This window comes from Bactrocera neohumeralis, unplaced genomic scaffold (assembly GCF_024586455.1).
Source record: "Bactrocera neohumeralis isolate Rockhampton unplaced genomic scaffold, APGP_CSIRO_Bneo_wtdbg2-racon-allhic-juicebox.fasta_v2 cluster11, whole genome shotgun sequence".
In the NCBI taxonomy this organism is placed as follows: Eukaryota; Metazoa; Arthropoda; class Insecta; order Diptera; family Tephritidae; genus Bactrocera; species Bactrocera neohumeralis.
This window is the reverse complement of record NW_026089624.1, coordinates 8,131,596-8,152,638: the sequence shown is the minus strand read 5'-3', so window position 1 is coordinate 8,152,638 and position 21,043 is coordinate 8,131,596. Positions and strand designations below refer to the sequence as shown.

The 21,043-nt window shown below is 41.5% G+C and overlaps 1 protein-coding gene across 13 annotated transcripts in view; it reads left to right on the top strand.

Moving 5' to 3' along the window:
- LOC126765666 (calcium-dependent secretion activator) overlaps positions 1–21,043 on the top strand; it is a 130,693-nt gene that overhangs the window by 51,134 nt on the left and 58,516 nt on the right. For all 13 annotated transcript variants that reach the window (XM_050483240.1, XM_050483239.1, XM_050483238.1 and 10 more), the window contains exon 12: positions 9,224–9,336. In XM_050483240.1, the coding sequence (XP_050339197.1) occupies positions 9,224–9,336 (113 nt within the window). The remainder of the gene's footprint in view (positions 1–9,223; positions 9,337–21,043) is intronic.

Sequence of the window (21,043 nt, the reverse complement as noted above, 5' to 3'; positions counted from 1 at the left end):
TTTATAAATTTGTCTATTACGATTGGCATTTTTCATTCGAATAACATTTCGAACGAACGGATACGTTTATATACTTGCTCACGAATGTCATCCTGCCAGATTTCGATAGAAGCGTTACGATCACGTATGTCATAATACGAAAAAAAGACTTTTAGGTGATACGTTCACGGATGTAACGATTCGACTCCAGTTTTTCAACTTCAAGAGAACTTTCTGTAAAGTAATTTGTGTGAAAATTGTGCATTTGAAGAAACACAAACTTCAAAAGTTTGATGTGATCACTTTTTATTGTAATTATTTAGTTGAGATCATCCATTAACTTTCTGAGGAGTTCAATTCAGTCGTTACATCCGTGCACGGATCGGCAAACATACGAAAGAAAATTTCGTGATACGTCAATCGTATGCGGTGATTGGCATTATGACATACGATAGCAAACGGATCGTAATTTGTTTTTAATTGACAATAGTTTTTAAAATCCACTTGCTTTGGATCCTATTTTTAGGTCACAATAAATGTGGAACTGTCAAAATTGTTGCAAATTTTCAATAAACTAACAAAAGCTAAGTAAATATCAAAATTTACCGGATTTTGTTTTTTTTTTATTTGAGCTCTAGTGAAAGTGATGGGGATGAAAAAATAGCGCGGAGATAGCTAAGAGATCGTAGCAATAGCGGAGGTATAAAATAAAATAAATTATGAATCCTCATTAACAAACTTTCCTTTGTAGATGTATCGTTGAACGAAGTATTGAATCTTAATAAGACGGTGGAAAATTTTCAGATATGGCAAAAGAGGAAGGTATCATCCCACAAAAGTGGCAAGATTTGCTAACGTTTGTGCGGCATAACATAACATTTGCACAGAATTAAAATAAGTTATGACCCTCAAAATTGCGATTCTGAAATAGATACCGGTAAGCGAAACGCCTAATCGCAACCGAAAGAAAGAAAAGAGACTAAGAGACAAAATAAAGTATTCTTCATTAATTTTAATTTGAAAATGTATATGTAAACTGAAATACAAAAACTTTGTTCACATAAATTATTATTTTTTTAATGAGATATTTCATTCATTGCTTTCTTGTTTTTGTTCTGTGTTACTAAAAATTATAAAAAAAATATGAAATTTGAAAAAATTTACTCCCATTTTTCATAAATTTGTCAATTACGATTGCCATTTTTCATTCGAATGAACGGATACGTTTAAATACTCGTTCACGTATGTCATCATGCCAGATTACGATAGAAGCGTTACGATTACGTATATCCTAATTCGAAATACAACTATTTACGTGACGAGTGATACATTTACGGATGTAACGATTCGACCGTTGATTTTATTCGGTCATTTGTCATGTCTTTCCGGAATGGCTTTGTTGGTAAAGTGTTGGACGCATACAGCATCTTTTCAGATAAATCCGCCTGGGCTTCAATAATATTTTTTCTATTTTTTATTTTTTTTTATTGTACTTATGTGTAACTGCTGGGTATACTCCAAAGAAATCGTTGGAGGAATATTGATATTGGCCTTGATTCACAGCCGTTGAGTATTTCTTTGGGTGGCAGTCAAATCACTGCGTTTAGTATTTTGCTAAAACGGCTTATGTGTCCAGTTTAATCCGCAGGAATATACACCCGTCTTACAATTATTTTGTTTAATTTTACCTGTATTTTGAACAGGTCTTTTTTGTACTTATGTATATTGCCTCTTTTGTAAATACAGGACTTTGTTGTATATTGCCTACTTTATTAATTCAGGACTTTTAATTTGGTGGAGCACTATAGTATGCGGCTCAAAGGACTAAATGTAATAAAACACTTGCATCGAGGGAGAATCATTTCATTCTAATTTTTCATTGCTTCTATACTATTTTTGGAATCTTATCTCATATGTGTATGTTGGTATGTATTATAGCATATGGTTTATGCTGGATGATATGGGGTTGTTTTTAAGTGTACAATTCAGTACATATGTGTGTTTGTGTTTAATCTTATCTGATCTCGGGTTCTAAAGTGTAAATTTATGACTTGTGTTTACCCATTTAGATAACAATTCCTATATGCATTTTATTATTATTGTATGCGCATTGCATGTAAATGCATATGTCTGTTTATGTATTGTATGTACGTATGGATGCATGTATGTTCAATATATTTGAACATACGTAGGTATTTGTTTAGTGGAAAGTATGTGTTTTTACATATTTTTGTGTTTGATTTTGTATACATATTTATGTTTTATAGTATCTCGGCTTTGCTGACACTAAACAAGTAAGCATGTTCAATGATATTTGAACATCCTATATACATACATATGTATATGTAACAACTAATATCAGGTGTTCCGAACATCCGGCTAACTTTACTCTATAGAAGTGTTTTTTAAATATTTGGCATGCTAATGGTAAGTGGTATTTGGAAAAATATATAAAACCGGGTCAATACTACCCCAACTCCCACATGTAGTGTGTATAATGAATTTCAACAAACAAAATAAAAATTTTCGGGCATTTTAAATTAAAATACCCAACATTTATTACGCTTGCAAATTATTATATATTGGACTTTTAATAAATGACGAAACTACTTAAATCCTTTTTTATGATTTTATGGTATATTAAAACAACTGACTTTTGATCTTTCAATACTTAATAAGGTGCATTAAGCCTGTTAGTTCTCAATTATCAATTCTATTATGCATCAAATTACAAAACGTTTTTATTAGCGAAATTCCTCCGTTTACATATTTTTTTGGTAAGACTTCAATCTGGCCGTCGCTCGTTTCCAATTGCTAAACGTCAAGACCTCCCCAATCCAGTCAACTGTCAAAGTTTAGGTGGTTTTGACGTTTAGCAACGTCTCACTTCCAGTGAGAGAGGAGTTGGACATCTCTTTATCTCTGTATATAGGTTGTCAAAATAGTCTTGTGGTATTTTCGCTAGTTGGCGCTGAAAGCGCGTAGTTCTAGTTTTATTCGTCGCATCGGGTCATGCCATACCTTTTTGGAAAGCTCATTTCACGCGCTTACACGTGCTTGATTGATTGTCGTTTCTTTTAAGTCGTTCGTGAAAAAATAGAGAAAATACGGCATATTTTACAGTACTACTTCGACAAAGGCAAAAATGCATCTCAAGCCAATAAAATTTTTGCAGTGTATGGACCCGATACAGTTTCCATTTCCACCTCACAACGATGGTTTCAACGTTTTCGTTCTGGTGTAGAGGTGGTCGAAGATGCGCCACGCTCCGGAAGGCCTGTTGTCGAAAATTGCGATAAAATAGCTGAATTGGTCGAAAGAGACCGGCATAGTAGCATCGGTCAAGAGCTGGGCATGAGTCATCAAAAATTTATTTCAATTTCAATAAAAAAATAAAAAAAAATTCAATAAAAATACCGCAAGACTTTTTTGACAACCTATTACATAAAACTGCTTGGAGTTCGAAGCTCTGGCTGACGTTTTAAAAATTTAAATAGTTAAATTATTTCCCTGGCTTTGATTTTTGGAAGTTGGAAGTGGAAGGAAAAGTATAAAATGTTCGGTTGCACCCGAACTTAGCCCTTCCTTACTGGTTCGCTATAATTCCTCTTTCTTTATTTAGAAATTTTAGTTATTTTGCGTTTAGCCTTCTTCTGCATTAAAAAATAAAAGAAGTGTCTATAGATTTTATTTCAAATTTAAATGAATATAAACACTTTTTTCTTGTGTATGGATTTTTTCTTAGTTAAATTTAATAAACATAGAAGTAATATTATATAATAATGTTACGTAATAGAATAAAAAAATACTTAGGTTACCCTGGGTATTGGCTGGACTAGAATTATTTTTTTTAGTGCACCATAATTTTATTATACCCTGAACAGGGTATATTATTTTTGTCACGAAGTTTGTAACACCCAGAATGAATCGTCGGAGACCCTATAAGTATATATATAAATGATCAGTAAGTCGAGCTGAGTCGATTTAGCCATGTCCGTCTGTCTGTCTGTCTGTCTGTATACATATATACGAACTAGTCCCTCAGTTTTTAAGATATCGTTTTAAAATTTTGGAAACGTCATTTTCTCTTCAAGAAGCTGCTCATTTGTGGGAATGGCCGATATCGGACCACTTTAAGATATAGCTGCCATATAAACTGAACGATCGGAATCAAGTTCTTGTATGGAAAACTTTCACATTTGACAAGATATAATCACGAAATTTGGCTTATGTTATTTTCTAAAGCAACAATATAATCTCCCATTAAATTGTTTAAATCGGTTAACTATAGCATATAACTGCCATACAAACTGAACGATCGGAATCAAGTTCTCGTATGGACAACTTTCACATTTGACAAGATATATTCACGAAATATGGTATATATTATTTTCTAAAGCAACAATGTAATCTCCGAAGAAATTGTTCAGATCGGTTAACTATAGCATATAGCTGCCATACAAACTGAACGATCGGAATCAAGTTCTTGTATGGACTACTTTCACATTTGACAAGATATATTCACGAAATTTGGTATATATTATATTCTAAAGCAACAATGTAATCTCCGAAGAAATTGATCAGATCGGTTAACTATAGCATATTGCTTCCATACAAATTGAACACACAGTTACTAGCAGAAATGCACCTGTGAAGGATACCTAGCTTCGGTGCAACCGAAGTTAACGTTTTTTCTTGCTTTAATATAAAACTGTAATATTCTTCTTCTTCTTTACTGGCGAAGACACCGCTTACGCGATTATAGCTGAGTTTACAACAGCGCGCCAGTCGTTTCTTCTTTTCGCTACGTGGCGCCAATTGGATATTCCAAGCGAAGCCTTGCCTGGACAACATGTCGGCCATTCGGACAACATGTCCTAGCAAGCCTAGCCGCTGTCTTTTAATTCGCTGAACTATATAAATGTCGTCATTTATCTCATACAGCTCATCGTTCCATCGAATGCGATATTCGCCGTGGCCAATGCGCAAAGGGCCATAAATATTTCGCAGAACTTTTCTCCCGAAAACTCGTAACGTCGACTCATCAGTTGTTGTTATCGTCGAGGCCTCTGCACCATGTAGAGGGACGGGAATCATGAGTGACTTATAGAGTTTGGTTTTTGTTCGTCGAGAGAGGACTTTACTTTTCAATTGCCTACTCAGTCCAAAGTTGCACCTGTTGGCAAGAGTTATCCTGCGTTGGCTTTCCAGGCTGACATTGTTGGTGGTGTTTATGCTGGTTCCAAGATAGACGAACTTATCTGCAACTTCAAAGTTGTGACTGTCAACAGTGACGTGAGAGCCAAGTCGCGAGTGCGACGTCTGTGTGTATGATGACAGGAGATATTTCGTCTTGCCCTCGTTCACTGACAGACCTTTTTGCTTTGCTTCCTTGTTCAATCTGGAGAGAGCAGAACTAACAGCGCGGGTGTTGAGGCCGATGATATTGATACGCCAGCAGCTGTACGCTCTTATAAAAGATTGTACCTGCTCTATTAAGTTCTGCAGCTCTAAATATTTTCTCCAGCAGCAGGTTGAAGAAGTCGCATGATAGGGAGTCGCCTGGTCTGAAACCTCGTTTGGTATCGAACGGCTCGGAGAGGTCCTTCCCGATCCTGATGGAGCTTTTCGTGTTGCTTAACGTTTGTTTACACAGCCGAATTCAGACCTCGCGGCATAAAAGCAGCTCCTATTCGTGCTGTCGAATGCAGCAGAAATCGACGAAGAGGTGGTGTGTGTCGATTCTCTTTTCACAGGTCTTTTCCAAGATTTGGCGCATGGTGAATAGCTGGTCGGTTGTTGATTTGCCAGGTCTAAAGCCACACTGATAAGGTCCAATCAGTTTGTTGACGGTGGGCCTTAATCTTTCACACAATACGCTCGATAGAACCTTATACGCGATGTTGAGGAGGCTTATCCCACGGTAGTTGGCGCAGGTTGTGGGGTCTCCTTTTTTATGGATTGGGCATAGCACACTTAAATTCGTCCGACCATATTTTGCAAAGAAGCTGATGCATGCTCCTTATAAGTTCTTCGCCGCCGTGTTTTCTCTCCTTGCGACAACTCACTCCTCGTCGTACCTGCTGTTCTTTTGCATTTTCCGAAAAATGGTTTCGGTTGCAGCTGTACATAAGGAGTTTGAAATGCCGTCCCACAGTTCCCTTATATCGAGTTGTTGAGGAGTGCTCTCAGAGAGCAGGGGTGCAAGCCGAGTAGAAAATCGTTCGGCTGTCTGTTGTGATTGCAGCTTCTCGCCGTCGATCTTTCCTTGTGTTTGTTGATGTACGTTTTTTGCTGCGCAGAGGCGGGTGCGAATCTTGGCTGCAACAAGATAGTGGTCCGAGTCGATGGTAGGACCTCGGAGCGTACGCACGTCTAGAACACTGGATACGTGTCTTTCGTCTATCACAACATGATCGATCTGGTTGGTGGCTTTTCGATCCGGAGACAGCCAGATATCTTGATGTATTTTCTTGTACTGGAATCTAGTACTACAGATAACCATTTTTCGACCCCGGCGAAGGCGATCAGCCTCAATCCATTTGGGGATGTTTCGTCGTGGAGGCTGAACTTACCGACCGGAGTGCCAAAGCGACCTCCTTTGCCCACCCTGGCGTTAAAGTCGCCAAGCACGATTTTGACATCGTGGCGGGGGCAGCTCTCATAAGTGCGCTCCAAGCGCTCATAGAAGGCATTTTTGGACACAACGTCCTTCTCTTCCGTCGGGACATTGGCGCAAATCAGCGATATGTTGAAGAACCTCGCTTTGATGCGGATTGTGGCTAGACGTTCATTAACTCGAGTGAATGATAGTACTCGGCGACGGAGTCTCTCTCCCACCACGAATCCCACACCCAACTTGCGCTCCTTTATATGGCCACTGTATTAAATGCCACAAGGACCTACTCGTCTCTGTCCTTGTCCCGTCCATCGCATTTCTTGGACGGCGGTGATGTCAGCCTTCACTCAAGCAGCTGGGCAGCGGCACCTTCCCAATTAAGGGACCGGACATTCCAGGTGCTTGTCCTCAATTCGTAGTTCTTATTTCGTTTGCCATGGTCGTCATAAAAAGGTGGTCACTTATCCGAGGCTTGTTGTTCCTTTCGGTTGATATGACTTTTTACGTGGCGGATCCCAAACCAGCGCACAACCCTGCGGAGGGGATGTCTCGCCTTCTCACTTTAGCTCGTCTTCAAACGGATGTTCTTAGTCTACCCAGAGTATACTTGGTCAAAGACCGGAAGTCGTGAGCTGCATATTACAATGATATAAATATTATAGTATTATCATATAATTTTACTTGTCAGTGCTTATTAAATGTAAATGACATATTATTTATGTATACAAGGTGTGTTCCACAACAAACAGGACTTTTAGAAATAAAAACAGAACAAATGTTTTTTTCGGCAAAATCAATTTATTTTATTCATAATAGTCTCCTTCTGCTTCAATACAGCTGTTTACACTGTCCAAAAGCATGTCGAATTTCAATGATTTTTTCGGCTGATTTTTGATGAATTCACGCACAGTTTCGATGGAATTTCCGATGATCATTTATGTCCTCACGACCACTTTGAAAACGTTGAAACCACTCGTGCACTCTACTACGGGATAAGCAATCATCGCCATAAACTTATTTCATCAATTGAAACGTTTCGATAAAAGTTTTACCAATTTTAAAATAAATTTTATTGTTGGCTCTTTGTTCGAAGCTTATTTTCGCACGAATAATGCAAACATACTGACACTTAAAACGCAATAACTTCACTTCCAATCTATGAAATGTCATGAAATTCTCACTGGACAAGATAAATATAGCAGATTCTAACGCATCTATGGACATATTGATGGCGCTACCAGGGGTACTAGATTCAAAAAGTGTACTTTGGAACGATCCTTGTAAGGAAAAAGTGGTCACGACTCAATTATACTCAATTAGAAATGTTGTAACATTTTTTTTTATAGTTAGTAAAGAAGAAAGACTCACGCGAAAGTACAAACAAAGGAAACGCTGTCGTTAAAAATTCTTTATATTTGGTTTTTAAGATTGTCAACGCTGATTTTCCTCATAATTGTAAGCAACCTAACCTTTTCAGCAATGAGTGTGCCAAGTGGTTTTTAAATTAATAAATTTGGCTAAAAATAACAAAATGAAATTGAAATTTGTACTATTGTTTTTAAAGTGTTTATTTCAATAAAGTGGAAATGTGAAAAATTAGTTAAACATTGTGAAATACCATGTGTTATTTATACCATTTTTTGATTTTTTAATCGCGTCGTATATTTTAAAAAATATTATGTTAACAACATTTTTTTTAACTCCTCTGGTAAAATCTCCCCTATCAGCACATACCCCATTTATAAAGAAATTCGATTTCAGTCCCCGACCGCCAAAGTAATCGGAATCGTGCCGTCAGGTTGATTTTAGTATGTATGGATACATTGGAATTATGGACGCAATTTGTCCATATTGTTATCCGGCTAAATTTTAAGGTGAAACGCCAGAGATGTGTTGTGCTAATGGCAAAGGAATATTACTAGCATTAAAAACTCCACCCGAACCATTTTATTCATTAAGTTTTGGGACATCTCAAACGTCGAAGCTTTTTATGAGTCATGTTCAATAACACAATTTTACAATTCAAATGACATATTTTAGTGTTACAAATATTATTATACTTTTGCAACCTCTTGCTGTTGGCAGTGAAAAAGTTGGTGCCAAATTTGATTGGAGCTACGATCATAACTGCTAAATCAAAAGGAGACGTTTTTTGAAACCGCGTATTGCTATGATTTCAACTGATATGTCATTTCAATTCAAACGATTACAATTAAGTTTTAAAATACATAGAAATTAATAAAATATTTTTTTTGTTTGAATAAATGAATTTGATGCTAAAATAAAAGTTTATTATTATTTCACTTTATACGTAGCGAAGCACAATATAGCTAGTTAGTATATACATACAATATATATATATTTATATTGCAAAATCACCGCCAACTTTGCAACTTTGTTTCCGTTAGGAATTTCTGCTGGACTAAAGGAATTTCTGTTCAAATTTGTACGTCTTTCCGTGCTGTAGCTCGAACGTTATGTGGGGATATAACGAAAGAGAGTTTCATTCTTATATATAAGATTATTACGATTCCAACCAATTATCAGTAGATTAATCTTAATACCCTGGCTATGTACCTATCTTTATATAGTTGACTTAACTGTTTAACCTTTACATGTTTAAAGAGGATCTCCGTGGCGAAATCATGGTACCGGCAGCTAAGAAACTCGAAGACCTCATACATCTGGCTGAACTTTGTGTTGATCTGTTGCAACAAAATGAAGAACACTATGCAGAGGTATGTAAATAAAAACACAGCAATAACATGTTCTGTTTTTTTTTTCTTATGTACATAAGTGTGTACTTTATACTCTCTTTAGCTAAATATATTTGTATTTGTAAAATTACAAAATGTAATGTATATTTACAGGGGAGGTATTCTGTATGCATAATATTATTTACAACATGTATAGTAGGTACTAGACTCACATATGTTATTAACATGGAAGAATGAACGCATTTATAAACTTACCTAACTACTATATATAAATACATATGTGTATGAGTAAATACAAATCCTTTACCTATATGTTTTGACAGGGCAGGCCCGTCCATATATGTAGACAAGTAAGGCAATTGCCTAATGCGCAAGAATTTCAGGGCAGTATTTTAGCTAACTTTCCCTGCATATTTTATTTCAATAAAATTGATTTACCACATTGTTTTATTCATATCATTTGTACATAATACTAGAGGACTCGTCGACGCTTTACCGTGGCTGGTATATGATGGTAGTACATGGCACCATCATTCCACATTGGAGTTCAATCGACAGTCAGCCTAGTGGACTGCACAATATGAACCAATCTTTAAATGTGAAAAGACGAGAAAGTTGGCTGGCAAGGTTATGATATCAGTCTTTTACTGATTACTCAGCCAGTTATGAATCGTTGCACTACGCATTTGGTTGCAGTTCTATTCTACCATTCCCAATATTGTGCAAGTGTATTATTTTTGAGAAAGGATCACAGGCACATACTGTGCAACACTTCGAAAATATTTCTCTATATCTCAAATTATAATAGACCTTTTTATCAACACTGCAGTTATTCCGCTATTCTTTTATATTAGATGTCGCGTTTGGCTTGTTTGCCCACAATCTAGTAAAGTAGCCGCAATGCCTTCTCGACGAAAATGTTAATGCCATTTTTTGCTGTGATATTAAGAATATCTACTGGGTTCGCCCTAAAAAAACTGCCTTCTTCAGGAGCTACAACTGGTAATCCCGTATACTATGTAAGTAAGCATGCATACGAAAATTAGTGTTCTCCCGCATTGGCTCTGTGTTGTTATTTTTTTTATTATTTCTGTTTTCTTTAAGTAATAAAATTTTCAATTGATTTTTATATGAATTTTGAACACATGCTCATGATTTGAAATATAATTTTGGTATTTAGGGATTATATTGTATCCTATGTCTGTCCCCTGGTTATAAGCTACCTCCCCACCAATTTTCAGCGAAATGTGATAAATGAAATACGGCTCGACCGATTTTCTGCAAACTTCACATATACCATCTACTAATAGTCAGACCAAATCCTAAATCTTTGGTTTGATGGTGAGCCCGTTCTTAAATTGTAATATTACAACGAAAAGTGGCATTACTATATATATATCTATATATCATTACTATATATAGTATATATAAGTATATACTAGTGAATCCGGCCACGCGTTGCCTTGTTATACATTTTATACTATTATTCAAATAATAAACTATTTAATGCAGTGAAAATTTTATTTACGAATAAAACTCAGTGTGCTAAATTTTACTAAAATCGGTTCAGTAGTTTAGTGACACGTACTTTTTATATATAAAGATAGATTGTTATTTTCCTCGCTAAAGAGCTCCGAGAATAAACGCGTCCGATCGCTCCTACAGCCCCGGGCGGACGGTACCGCCGAAAACGCTAAGTCCCGCAATTTTAATTTTGTCTTCGAAAATATTAATTTAAATCATATGCCATATAGACCTTTATTAAATCAACAATGTATTTAAGGTATTTAATAAGGTTTAATGCTGTATTGGTTAAAATAGCTTCGAAAATTAGCCATTATTTGTCTTAAAAAATAAATGACACAAATTGTTATTGTGGGATATTCATTATTTTCAATCTGTACAATACTTGGTGCTTTATTTTGATAAATCTCGTAGGGTTCAGCCTGTGTTTGCAATGTAAACGGAAAACATTTAAGTATTTACGACATTAGAAACCTCAAAACAGTATTTTACCACTATTTAATGGGTGTTATTGTATATAAACCTTCCTCTTCAGTCACCCTATCGATTAAAAAAACAACCGCATTAAAATCAAAAAAACAGGATTTGAGCACACAAAGAGATATAGGGACAGAAAAAGCGACTTTGTTTTATATCGGGTGATTTTTTAAGAGCTTGATAACTTTTTTTTTAAAAAAAACGCATAAAATTTGCAAAATCTCATCGGTTCTTTATTTGAAACGTTAGATTGGTTCATGACATTTACTTTTTGAAGATAATTTCATTTAAATGTTGACTCATGTGGTTTCAACAAGATGGCGCTACATGCCACACAGCTCGCGATTCTATGGCCATTTTGAGGGAAAACTTCGGAGAACAATTCATCTCAAGAAATGGACCCGTAAGTTGGCCACCAAGATCATGCGATTTAACGCCTTTAGACTATTTTTTGTGGGGCTACGTCAAGTCTAAAGTCTACAGAAATAAGCCAGCAACTATTCCAGCTTTGGAAGACAACATTTCCGAAGAAATTCGGGCTATTCCGGCCTAAATGCTCGAAAAAGTTGCCCAAAATTGGACTTTCCGAATGGACCACCTAAGACGCAGCCGCGGTCAACATTTAAATGAAATTATCTTCAAAAAGTAAATGTCATGAACCAATCTAACGTTTCAAATAAAGAACCGATGAGATTTTGCAAATTTTATGCGTTTTTTTTTAAAAAGTTATCAAGCTCTTAAAAAATCACTCGATACTATGTAGGGATACAAAAACATAGTTCTATATTTTCGTGTTCTAAAACAAATCATAAACATACACGGGAGTATAGTTCATTTTTAAATAGTAGTAGCCAATAGTTGTTATTTGACGTACGTTGAACAGACATTGCAAGTTCGCTTAAGAAAACAGAAAAGACAGTAAAATTATAAGGGGAAGATGAGCCAATTTGTAATGCTAAGCAAATTTTAAAATTGAATTCTATTTTGCCAGTATTGACACTGCATTGTCTTCGATGAAAGATACGATCAGTTGAAACTAGTTATTAAAACTTTTGGATTTTTAATTAATATGACATATGTAGCGATAAAAATAAATATAAGTAGCTAATCAAAATATTTTTTTACACAAATAAAGAAAAAAAGTGATTACAAAATCTTAAAAACCAATTGTGAAAAATGATTGTTTACATAGATTACATCTGTTTGCAAAATTTTAAAGTGAACAAAATTATTATGGCACATACGATTGTTTTTTGAAAATTTTCAAAATGATTGGTGCATGAGAATCGACGTCCAAAAGCACTACATTTTTTCGAAAAACAGTGTTGCGTTAACGTCTGTGAACCAATGCTTTCTGACCAGGATGTCATGAAAAGTATTATTACTGGCGATGACTCTTGGATCTATGCTTACGACCCGGAAACATACGATCAATCGGCCGAATCGTGGCACAGATGAGCCGTTATGTTGATAGTTTTCTTCAATTACCGATGTGCGGTGAATTTTATTAAGGGATTCAACGCGAACAATACCGCGAAAAAGCTAGTCAGCGGTGGGTGTTAAATTACGTTTATTACATTTTGTAAATCTGATATCTTTAAATATTCGGATTTTTTCCAAAAACTCAATAATTAAGACATTTCGTGTTTTATACTTGTCCGTCCGTCCGTCCGTCCGTCCGTGCAAGCTGTAACTTAAGTAAAAATTGAGGTATCGTGATGAAACTTGGTACACGTATTTATTGGCTCTATAAGAAGGTTAAGTTCGAAGATGGGCAAAATCGGCCTACTGCCACGCCCACAAAATGGCGAAAACCGAAAACCTATAAAGTGTCATAACTAAGCCATAAATAAAGATATTAAAGTGAAATTTGGCACAAAGGATCGCATTAGGGAGGGGCATATTTGGAAGTAATTTGTTTGGAAAAGTAGGCGTGGCCCCGCCCCCTACTAAGTTTTTTGTACATATCTCGGAAACTACTATAGCTATGTCAACCAAACGCTAAAGAGTCGTTTCCTTCAGGCATTTTCATATACAGTTCAAAAATGGAAGAAATCGGATAATAACCACGCCCACCTCCCATACAAAGGTTATGTTGAAAATCACTAAAAGTAGACACCGCTTACGCGGTAATATCCGAGTTAACAGCAGCGCGCCAGTCGTTTCTTCTTTTTGCAAGGTGGCGCCAATTGGAGATTCCAAGCGAAGCCAGTTTCTTCTCCAACGCAGTGTAGCTCTTCTTTTTTGTCCATCCGAACGACGTGATCTAGCCAGCGTAGCCGCTGTGTTTTGATTCTTAGTGTGTTTTCGGTGATTTTCCGGTTATTTTTCGATTCTATTTTGTGTGGTCGTTTGTTTGCGCAGTTTTGCAGGCACCGTTATTGCCTGGCGCATGTGTTTAGCTTGCGGTGAAATTGTTTGTGCGATCGCGAGTAGTGAGGGTCGGTGACCGCGAGTGTTTTCGTGCGGTTACACCTTTTTGCGCAATTTTGTGCAATATTTGTGTACCAACTCGTGAATATAGCGGTAAGTAATTTTTATAATTACTGTATATACGGACAACGTGGTCATCCACGTTGTTGTTATTGGCGGAAGCTTCGCACGGTTCCAGCGTAGCTCCGTGTTGTTGGCACGCTTGCTGACTGGACTGCCTGCCAGTAGTTCTGTGCTGAGCATCTGGCGTTTAGTCGGCTCTGAATCAGAGGAGTCTGGACAGGATTGCCCAAAGGGTGCAATCGTCTGTCCAGCGTTGGAGACTGCGACTCCTGTGTGGACCAACGGTCGTAAGAGCGCTACCGTTTAGCCCACGGTGCGATTCGGTTCAGCGCCACATCGGTCGACTTCGGACCGTTACGGGGACAGTGTCCGTCCGGCGGCCAATTGAGTGGCCTTAATCCGACCACTGGTTGGGGTTGTGGGATGTGCCACTGCGATCACGCGATAATCGACCGCTTGGGTGGTCGCTATTACTGAGCGGGCCTGCGCGCGAGTCGCATTTTTCAGCGCGTTCAGACGCGGGTACCTGGAGGGCATCTGCTCTAGAATCTTTCTGTCCGTGAGCCTTCTGCGTTAGTGGTACGCCAGCGGATCAGTTCGACTGAGAGGTTAGTTGGGAAGCGAGATGCCTCCTGGACGAAAGAGGAGGTCGAAGGCTCTCGCTGGAAGCGGAGAATCCGCCGCTTCCACAGTCGTGGATGACTCCACGTCGGGCGGTGAGGGTGAAGCTACGGGGGCGACGGGAGTAAGGTCTCCCCCGCGGAGCAAGGCGCGTTTGGGGTCGCCGCGTAAAGAGGGCGGAAGTGAGGGAGGGAGCCGATGTGGCCTCCGCTGAGAGTGCGGTTACGCGAGCTGGGTCGCCGCGTAACGTAGGGGGAAACGAGGGAGGGAACGGGTGCTGTGGTGGGAGTGCCCTCGTGGCCACCACCGAGAAAGCGGATGCGCGGATTGGGTCGTCGCGTAACGAGGGAGGTGGCGGTAGTGGGAGCGTGGCCCATCCGTCTAGTACGGTGGGCAAAGGAGTAGGCGTCGCGAAGGAGGGCGCTGCGAAGGCTGTCACTCGTTTCGCGAGTGGCAATAAAGAGGGAACGCGGGCTCTTCCAAGGTGAGCTGTTGTTGTTGGGGGTGGGGCAGTCAGCCATGTGGCGGCTGCAAAACGAATTACTGGGGAGCTCAATGAGCTGGTCTTTGCGGCCAAGAGCTTTGATGGGGGGACCGCGAAGGGCTGTTGGAGCTTGCCTCAAAGTACGAGGCGCTCCTGATGACGGCTATTACCGAAAATGCCCATCTTCGCGGTCAGGTAGATGCCCTTAGGGGGAGTTGTCGGAGGCCCTCCTCTTCGGCGCCGAGCAGGTCAATGCCGGATCCGTCGGCACCAATGCCTGCGCCACCAGCACCTGTGCTGGAGGCATTCGCACCGATTACGCCGAAGCCTGTGGAAACCTGGTCGGTCGTGGTCAGGAGTAAGGGGCCCGCAACTTCCTCTAAGGAAGTTATTAATAAAGTAGTGAAGGAGGTGGGTCCCTCACTTGGAGTGAGGAACCACGAGGTTAGGCCAATCAAGGGTGGCGGGGCGATTATTCTCACTCCCTCTGTCTTAGAGAGAGAGAGAGTGGCGAATAACAAAAAATTCGGGGAGGTGGCGTTGAACGTCTCTGTCAACCGGAAGTTGGGTCGTCGGGTGGTGGTCCAGGGGATCCATACGAAGATCCCCCATGAAGAATTCATGGAGGAAATACTTCGGCTGAACCTCCAGGACTTCAGCCCGGCGTCCCAGGGGTCGGACGTGAGGATGGTCAGTCGCCCCTGGAAGGTGACGGTAGCACCAATGTCGTCCTGGAGGGTGCGGACAAATTGATGTCCGCCCTCTTGGAGGCAGGTCGGTGCTACATTAAGTGGTTCCCCTTTAGGGTGCAACCGGATAGCCCCGTCGCAGGCTGCATCCGATGTATGGGATTTGACCACAGGGTGCGTGAATGTAGGGCTTTGGCAGATGTCTGCCGGAGGTGCGGTCAAGAAGGCCACAAAGCTGCCAGTTGCGTCAATGCACCCCATTGTCGTAACTGTGGGTTTAAGGGTAGGCCAGCTAGGCATCTAATGATGTCAGCTGTCTGCCCTATATATTGTGGCATTGTTGAGCGCGCCCTCGCCAGACACTGATGGGTGGGATTTTCCAGCTCAACTGTCAGGGCTCTTATGCCGTAATGTGTTAGTTGGGGGGTTGCATGGTTGAGGCTGGGTGCAGTATTGTTCTACTCCAGGAGCCCTACGCCACCAATGGTGTGGTTTGGGGTCTTCCTGGGGGTTTTAAGGTCTTCACTGACCTTAGAGCTAACGCTGCAATAGTTGTGAATAATCCACGCTACGATTGCGAAGTTGTGGATTCTTCACAACTGGGTATATGTTTAGCAATAGAAGAGGAGTTCGGTAGGATGATTGTCGCTAGTATTTACTGTAAATATAGCGAGCCCCTAGAACCCTACCCTGAGCTACATGGATAAGCTACTACTACTTGCGAGTAGTAGCCCATTTATCCTAGGGTTGGATGCGAATGCCTCGTCCTCGATGTGGTTTAGTAAAGTATCCCAGCATTCGTGTGGATACCAAAGCCACAGTCGAGGCGAGGCATTAAGCGAATGGGTGGTGGCTAAAAGCCTCCACATTTTGAATGAGCCGAGCGAATGGTATACGTTTGATGGGCCTGGGGGCGTGAGCGACATCGACGTGACGCTTATGAATGAAGCAGCAAGTAGGGCTTTTAGTGTTAGCTGGGAGGTTAGGGGGGGTGGGGATTGAGTGATCATAATTTGGTTCAAATTATGGTTACTTCTCGATCCCCTCCCCCGCCTTACGAGAGTCCATTGCGGCGATGGCGTACCACTGGTACTGACTGGAACTAATATGGACTCTCGGTTAGGGAAGCGGTATTTGAAATACCGCTTAGTGAATTTGTTGAGTTGGGAGTTGACAAGCAGATTGCTTGTCTCTATGAGGTTGTTTGGGGGGTTAATGATAGGGTTTTTCGTAAGTATGACTGTTCTAAGGTTAGTAAAATCAAATGGTGGACGCGTGAGCTAACCTTGAAGAGGAGGACTGTCAGGCGATTGAGGTGAAAGTTTCAACGCGCCCGAAGGTCCAATTCTGATAGGCTGTCCCAGCTTAGGTACGAATTTAGTTGTGCGGATAGGGAATATAAAGAGATGTTGGTGAAAATCAAAGAAGAGGAGTGGAGGAGCTTTGTTAGGGAAAATAGGAACGACCCCTGGGGTCAGGTCTATAGGATCTGCCAGGGTCGTAGGAGGGAGGATGTCACCTCTCTTCGCGTCGGTGACACCTTGTTATCGTCGTGGAGAGAGTGTGCAGGGGTTCTGTTAGGTGCCTTCTTTCCTAGGTCGGAGGTGCAGGTACCTCAAGCACAAGAGGTACCTGTCCCTCCCTTAGATGATGGGGAGTTGGGGTACGCCTTTGGCCTGGTTAGGTCTAAACGGTCCCCAGGTTTTGATGGTTTGAACGGAGAGATGTGTAAAAGCTTATGGAAGTTCATTCCGGAATACCTGGAGGCCATTTATGATAAGTGTGTCTGGGAGGGATACTTTCCACGCGAGTGAAAAAGTGCTAGGGTTGTTCCTCTCCTGAAGTCCCCTGATAAGGTCAGGAGCGATCCTCGATCTTATCGGGGCATCAGTCTCCTTCCAGTACTTGGAAAAGTGCTGGAAAGAGTCATGGTGAAACGGCTTCAGGAGCTAACGCGGGGTATGTGGTCGGATAGGCAGTTTGGGTTCAGGAAAGGACGCAGTATAGAGGATGCGTGGTTCTACGTACAGAATGTCGTTAGGGAGAATGTCAACAAGTATGTCCTTGGCATATTTGTTGACTTCAAGGGGGCGTTTGACTACCTAAGCTGGGATCGAGTGGTGCAACGGCTGGAGGAGCTTGGCTGTCCGGAAATTACTCTTTGGCGGAGTTATTTTTCGGACAGAAAGGCCTCTCTTGTCGGCATGAATGGAAGTGTGGAGATTGGAGTGGTTCGTGGCTGCCCGCAGGGTTCCATCTGTGGTCCATACATTTGGAACCTTATGATAGACACTTTGCTTGGGCAGCTCGAGCCACTCTGTAAGTGTTGTGCATATGCGGAAGACCTTCTTCTTATGGTTGAAGGTCGCTCGAGGTCTGAATTAGAGCGGGCGGGAGGAGATCTCTTAGAGATTGTTAATTCTTGGGGTTTAGGTGTGGGGGTGGACATATCGAGGGAAAAAACGGTGACAATGCTGCTTAATGGCAGATTGTCACCGGTTCGTCCACCGATTGTCCGTGTGAATGGGGTCAGCATCAGGTATGTGACGCAAGTCAAATATCTGGGACTGACCATGAGTGAAAGGATGTGTTTTACTCCACACTTGGCGAATGTGAAGGAGCGACTGCAGGCAACGGCTGGCGAAATACGGCGGATTTTGAGGAGCGATTGGGGTCTCGGACGTCGTGCTGTCCGCACCATATATCGTGGCTTGTTTGTGGCCTGTGCCACTTATGAAGCCCCTGTATGGTGGAAGACAGCCACGACTGTCTGGGGGTCTCAAAAACTCCTCTCAATCCAGCGTTGCATGATGCTTGCTTGTTTACCTGTATGTTGCACTGTCTCAACGGATGCGATGCAGGTCTTGTTAGGTGCACCCCCTCTTGACCTGATTGTCATACGGCGTGCTGTTGCATTCAGGTTAAGAAGGGGCTTGAGTGTGTCATTGCTGCGGAATGATTGGATTTCCGACGATGATGTGGAGAGGGAGGGATATCTGGGGAGCAAGAGGCTCCTAGATGATAGGGTTAGGTGTAGGTGGCAAAAAAGTTGGGACAATAGTCCTAACGGCCGAGTGACGTACGAGTACATTCGGAACGTGGGGTTCGTTGTGGATAACCCAGACTTCAAATTTTGTCTGAGTCTGGGTTTCTTGCTTACGGGGCATGGGCCTCTGAATTCCTTTTTTCATCAGAGGCACCTATCGGATACGTCGGGGTGTTTTTGTGGGGCAGTTTTAGAAAACTGGTCGCATTTAATTGCGGAGTGCCCGATGTACTCGGACATAAGGCATCTGGGTGGTATGGGGATTAGCTGGACTGATGGACGATTAGATGTTAGTGGTGTGATCTTCACTAGTCGGAATACCGAACAGTTAGGGTCGTTTGCGCGTGAATTATTTAAGCGGCGAAGGCGGTTAGCTGAAAATTAGGGTTAGTTTCTGTATGATTGGTGTGTGTAAGTGATGTGTGTATGGGGTCCAACCCTTGGCCACCAGTCCAGAGCCGTATGGAAGCTCAACTGGTAGTAGTTTCGGCTACGAGGTCTGAGCGGAGACTTAATTCTGGTACCACGGGGAGCAGGAGCCCTTGGAGTTCGCTCCGACCTGCTCGTGCGGACTGGCCGCTCGGGGAGTATCGTGGTGGTTGTGGTTAAAACCCAAATCGCGGGAAGAACTGACTTTGTCAGTTGAATGTGGAGTTGCATTGCAACCGGGTGCCGGACCCAAAGCATGGCAGAGGTTTTAGATGGGCCTCGAACCCTACCAAGGTGGTTAGTGAGTCCATTCCACACTGCCAATTGGTACTGAAAATGCTTTGCATTCTGAGGGCGCTGATCAACGCATTGATTTGATCCGCTGTGCTTTTGAGCGCCGTGGAGTAAGGATGTCGTCAGCAGGTGCCCACGTAAAACACACCGGACGTTGTCAACAGTGACGTGAGTGCCAAGTCGCGAGTGCGACGACTTTTTATTTAAAGACAGGAGATATTTCGGCTAGAGGGGACCCCCTTTGGGTTCGGGGGGGGGAAACCGAATATACCCGTGGTAAAGCATGCCTGTCGTAAGAGGTGACTAATATCCTGGCTACCAGTTCAGAGCTGTATGGAAGCTCTACTGGTAGTAGCTTCGGCTAAGAGGTCTGACCGGGGACTTAATTCTGGTACCACGGGGAGCAGTAGCCCTTGGAGGTAACTCCAATCTGCTCATTGGGTTTGGACCTTTGTGGAGATTCGTGGTGGTTGTGGTTAAAACCCAAATGCGGGAAGAACTGACCTTGTCAGTTGAATGTGGAGTTGCATTGCAACCGGGTGCCGGACCCAAAGCACGGCAGAGGTTTTAGATGGGCCTCGAACCCGACCAAGGTGGTTAGTGTGTCCATACTACACTGCCAATTGGTACTGAAAATGCTTAGCATTCTCAGGGCGCTGATCAACTCATTATTTTGATCCGCTGTGCTTTTGAGCGCTGTAGAGTAAGGCTGTCGTCAGCAGGTACCCACGTTAAACACACCGGATGTTGTCAACAGTAACGTGAGAGCCAAGTCGTGAGTGCGACGACTTTTTGTTTAAAGACAAGAGATACTTCGTCTTGCTCTCGTTATTTACCAGACCCATCTGCTTCACTTTATTATCCAGTCTGGAAAAAGCAAAACTAACGGCGCTGATGTTGAGACCAATTATATCAATATAAACGGCGTACGCCGAATAGCGTACTTGTATAGAAAATTGAACCTGATCGATTAAGTTCTGCACCTCGAATTATTTGCTCCAGCAGCAGATTGAAGAAGTCGCACGATAAGGAGTCGCCTTGTCTGAAACTTTGAAACCGACGAAGAGGTGGTGTGTGTTGAGTTTCTTTTCACTAGTCTTTTCCAAGATTTGGGGCATGGTGAATATCTTGTCACTTGTTGACATTGATAAGGTCCAATCAGTTTGTTGACGGTGGGCTTTAATCTTTTACACAATACGCTCGACAGAACCTTATATGCGATGTTGAAGAGGCTTATCCCACGGTATCTGGCGCATATTGTGGGGTCTTTCTTTTTGTGGTTTGGACAATCGTCCAATTCCAATCGTTGTTCATGCATTCGCTCGACCATATTCTACAAAGAAGCTGATACAGGTTCCTTATCAGTTCTTCGCCGCTGTCTTTGAATAGCTCGGGCGGCAATCCATCAGCCCCGCAGCTTTTTTATTCTTCCGACGGGTAATTTCTATTCGAACTTCTTAATGGTCGGACAATAGAACGTCTGCCCAATCGTCATCGATTGAGGAGTCGTGTTTGTCATCTCCTGTTTTTATGCTTTCCCTGCCATTCAGCAGGCTGGAGATTTCCCTCCATAATTTTAGTATGCTCTGGACATCAGTCACTATATCACCTCTGGGAGTTCTACAAGAGTATGCTCTGGTCTTGAAACCTTTTGTTAGTCGCCGCATT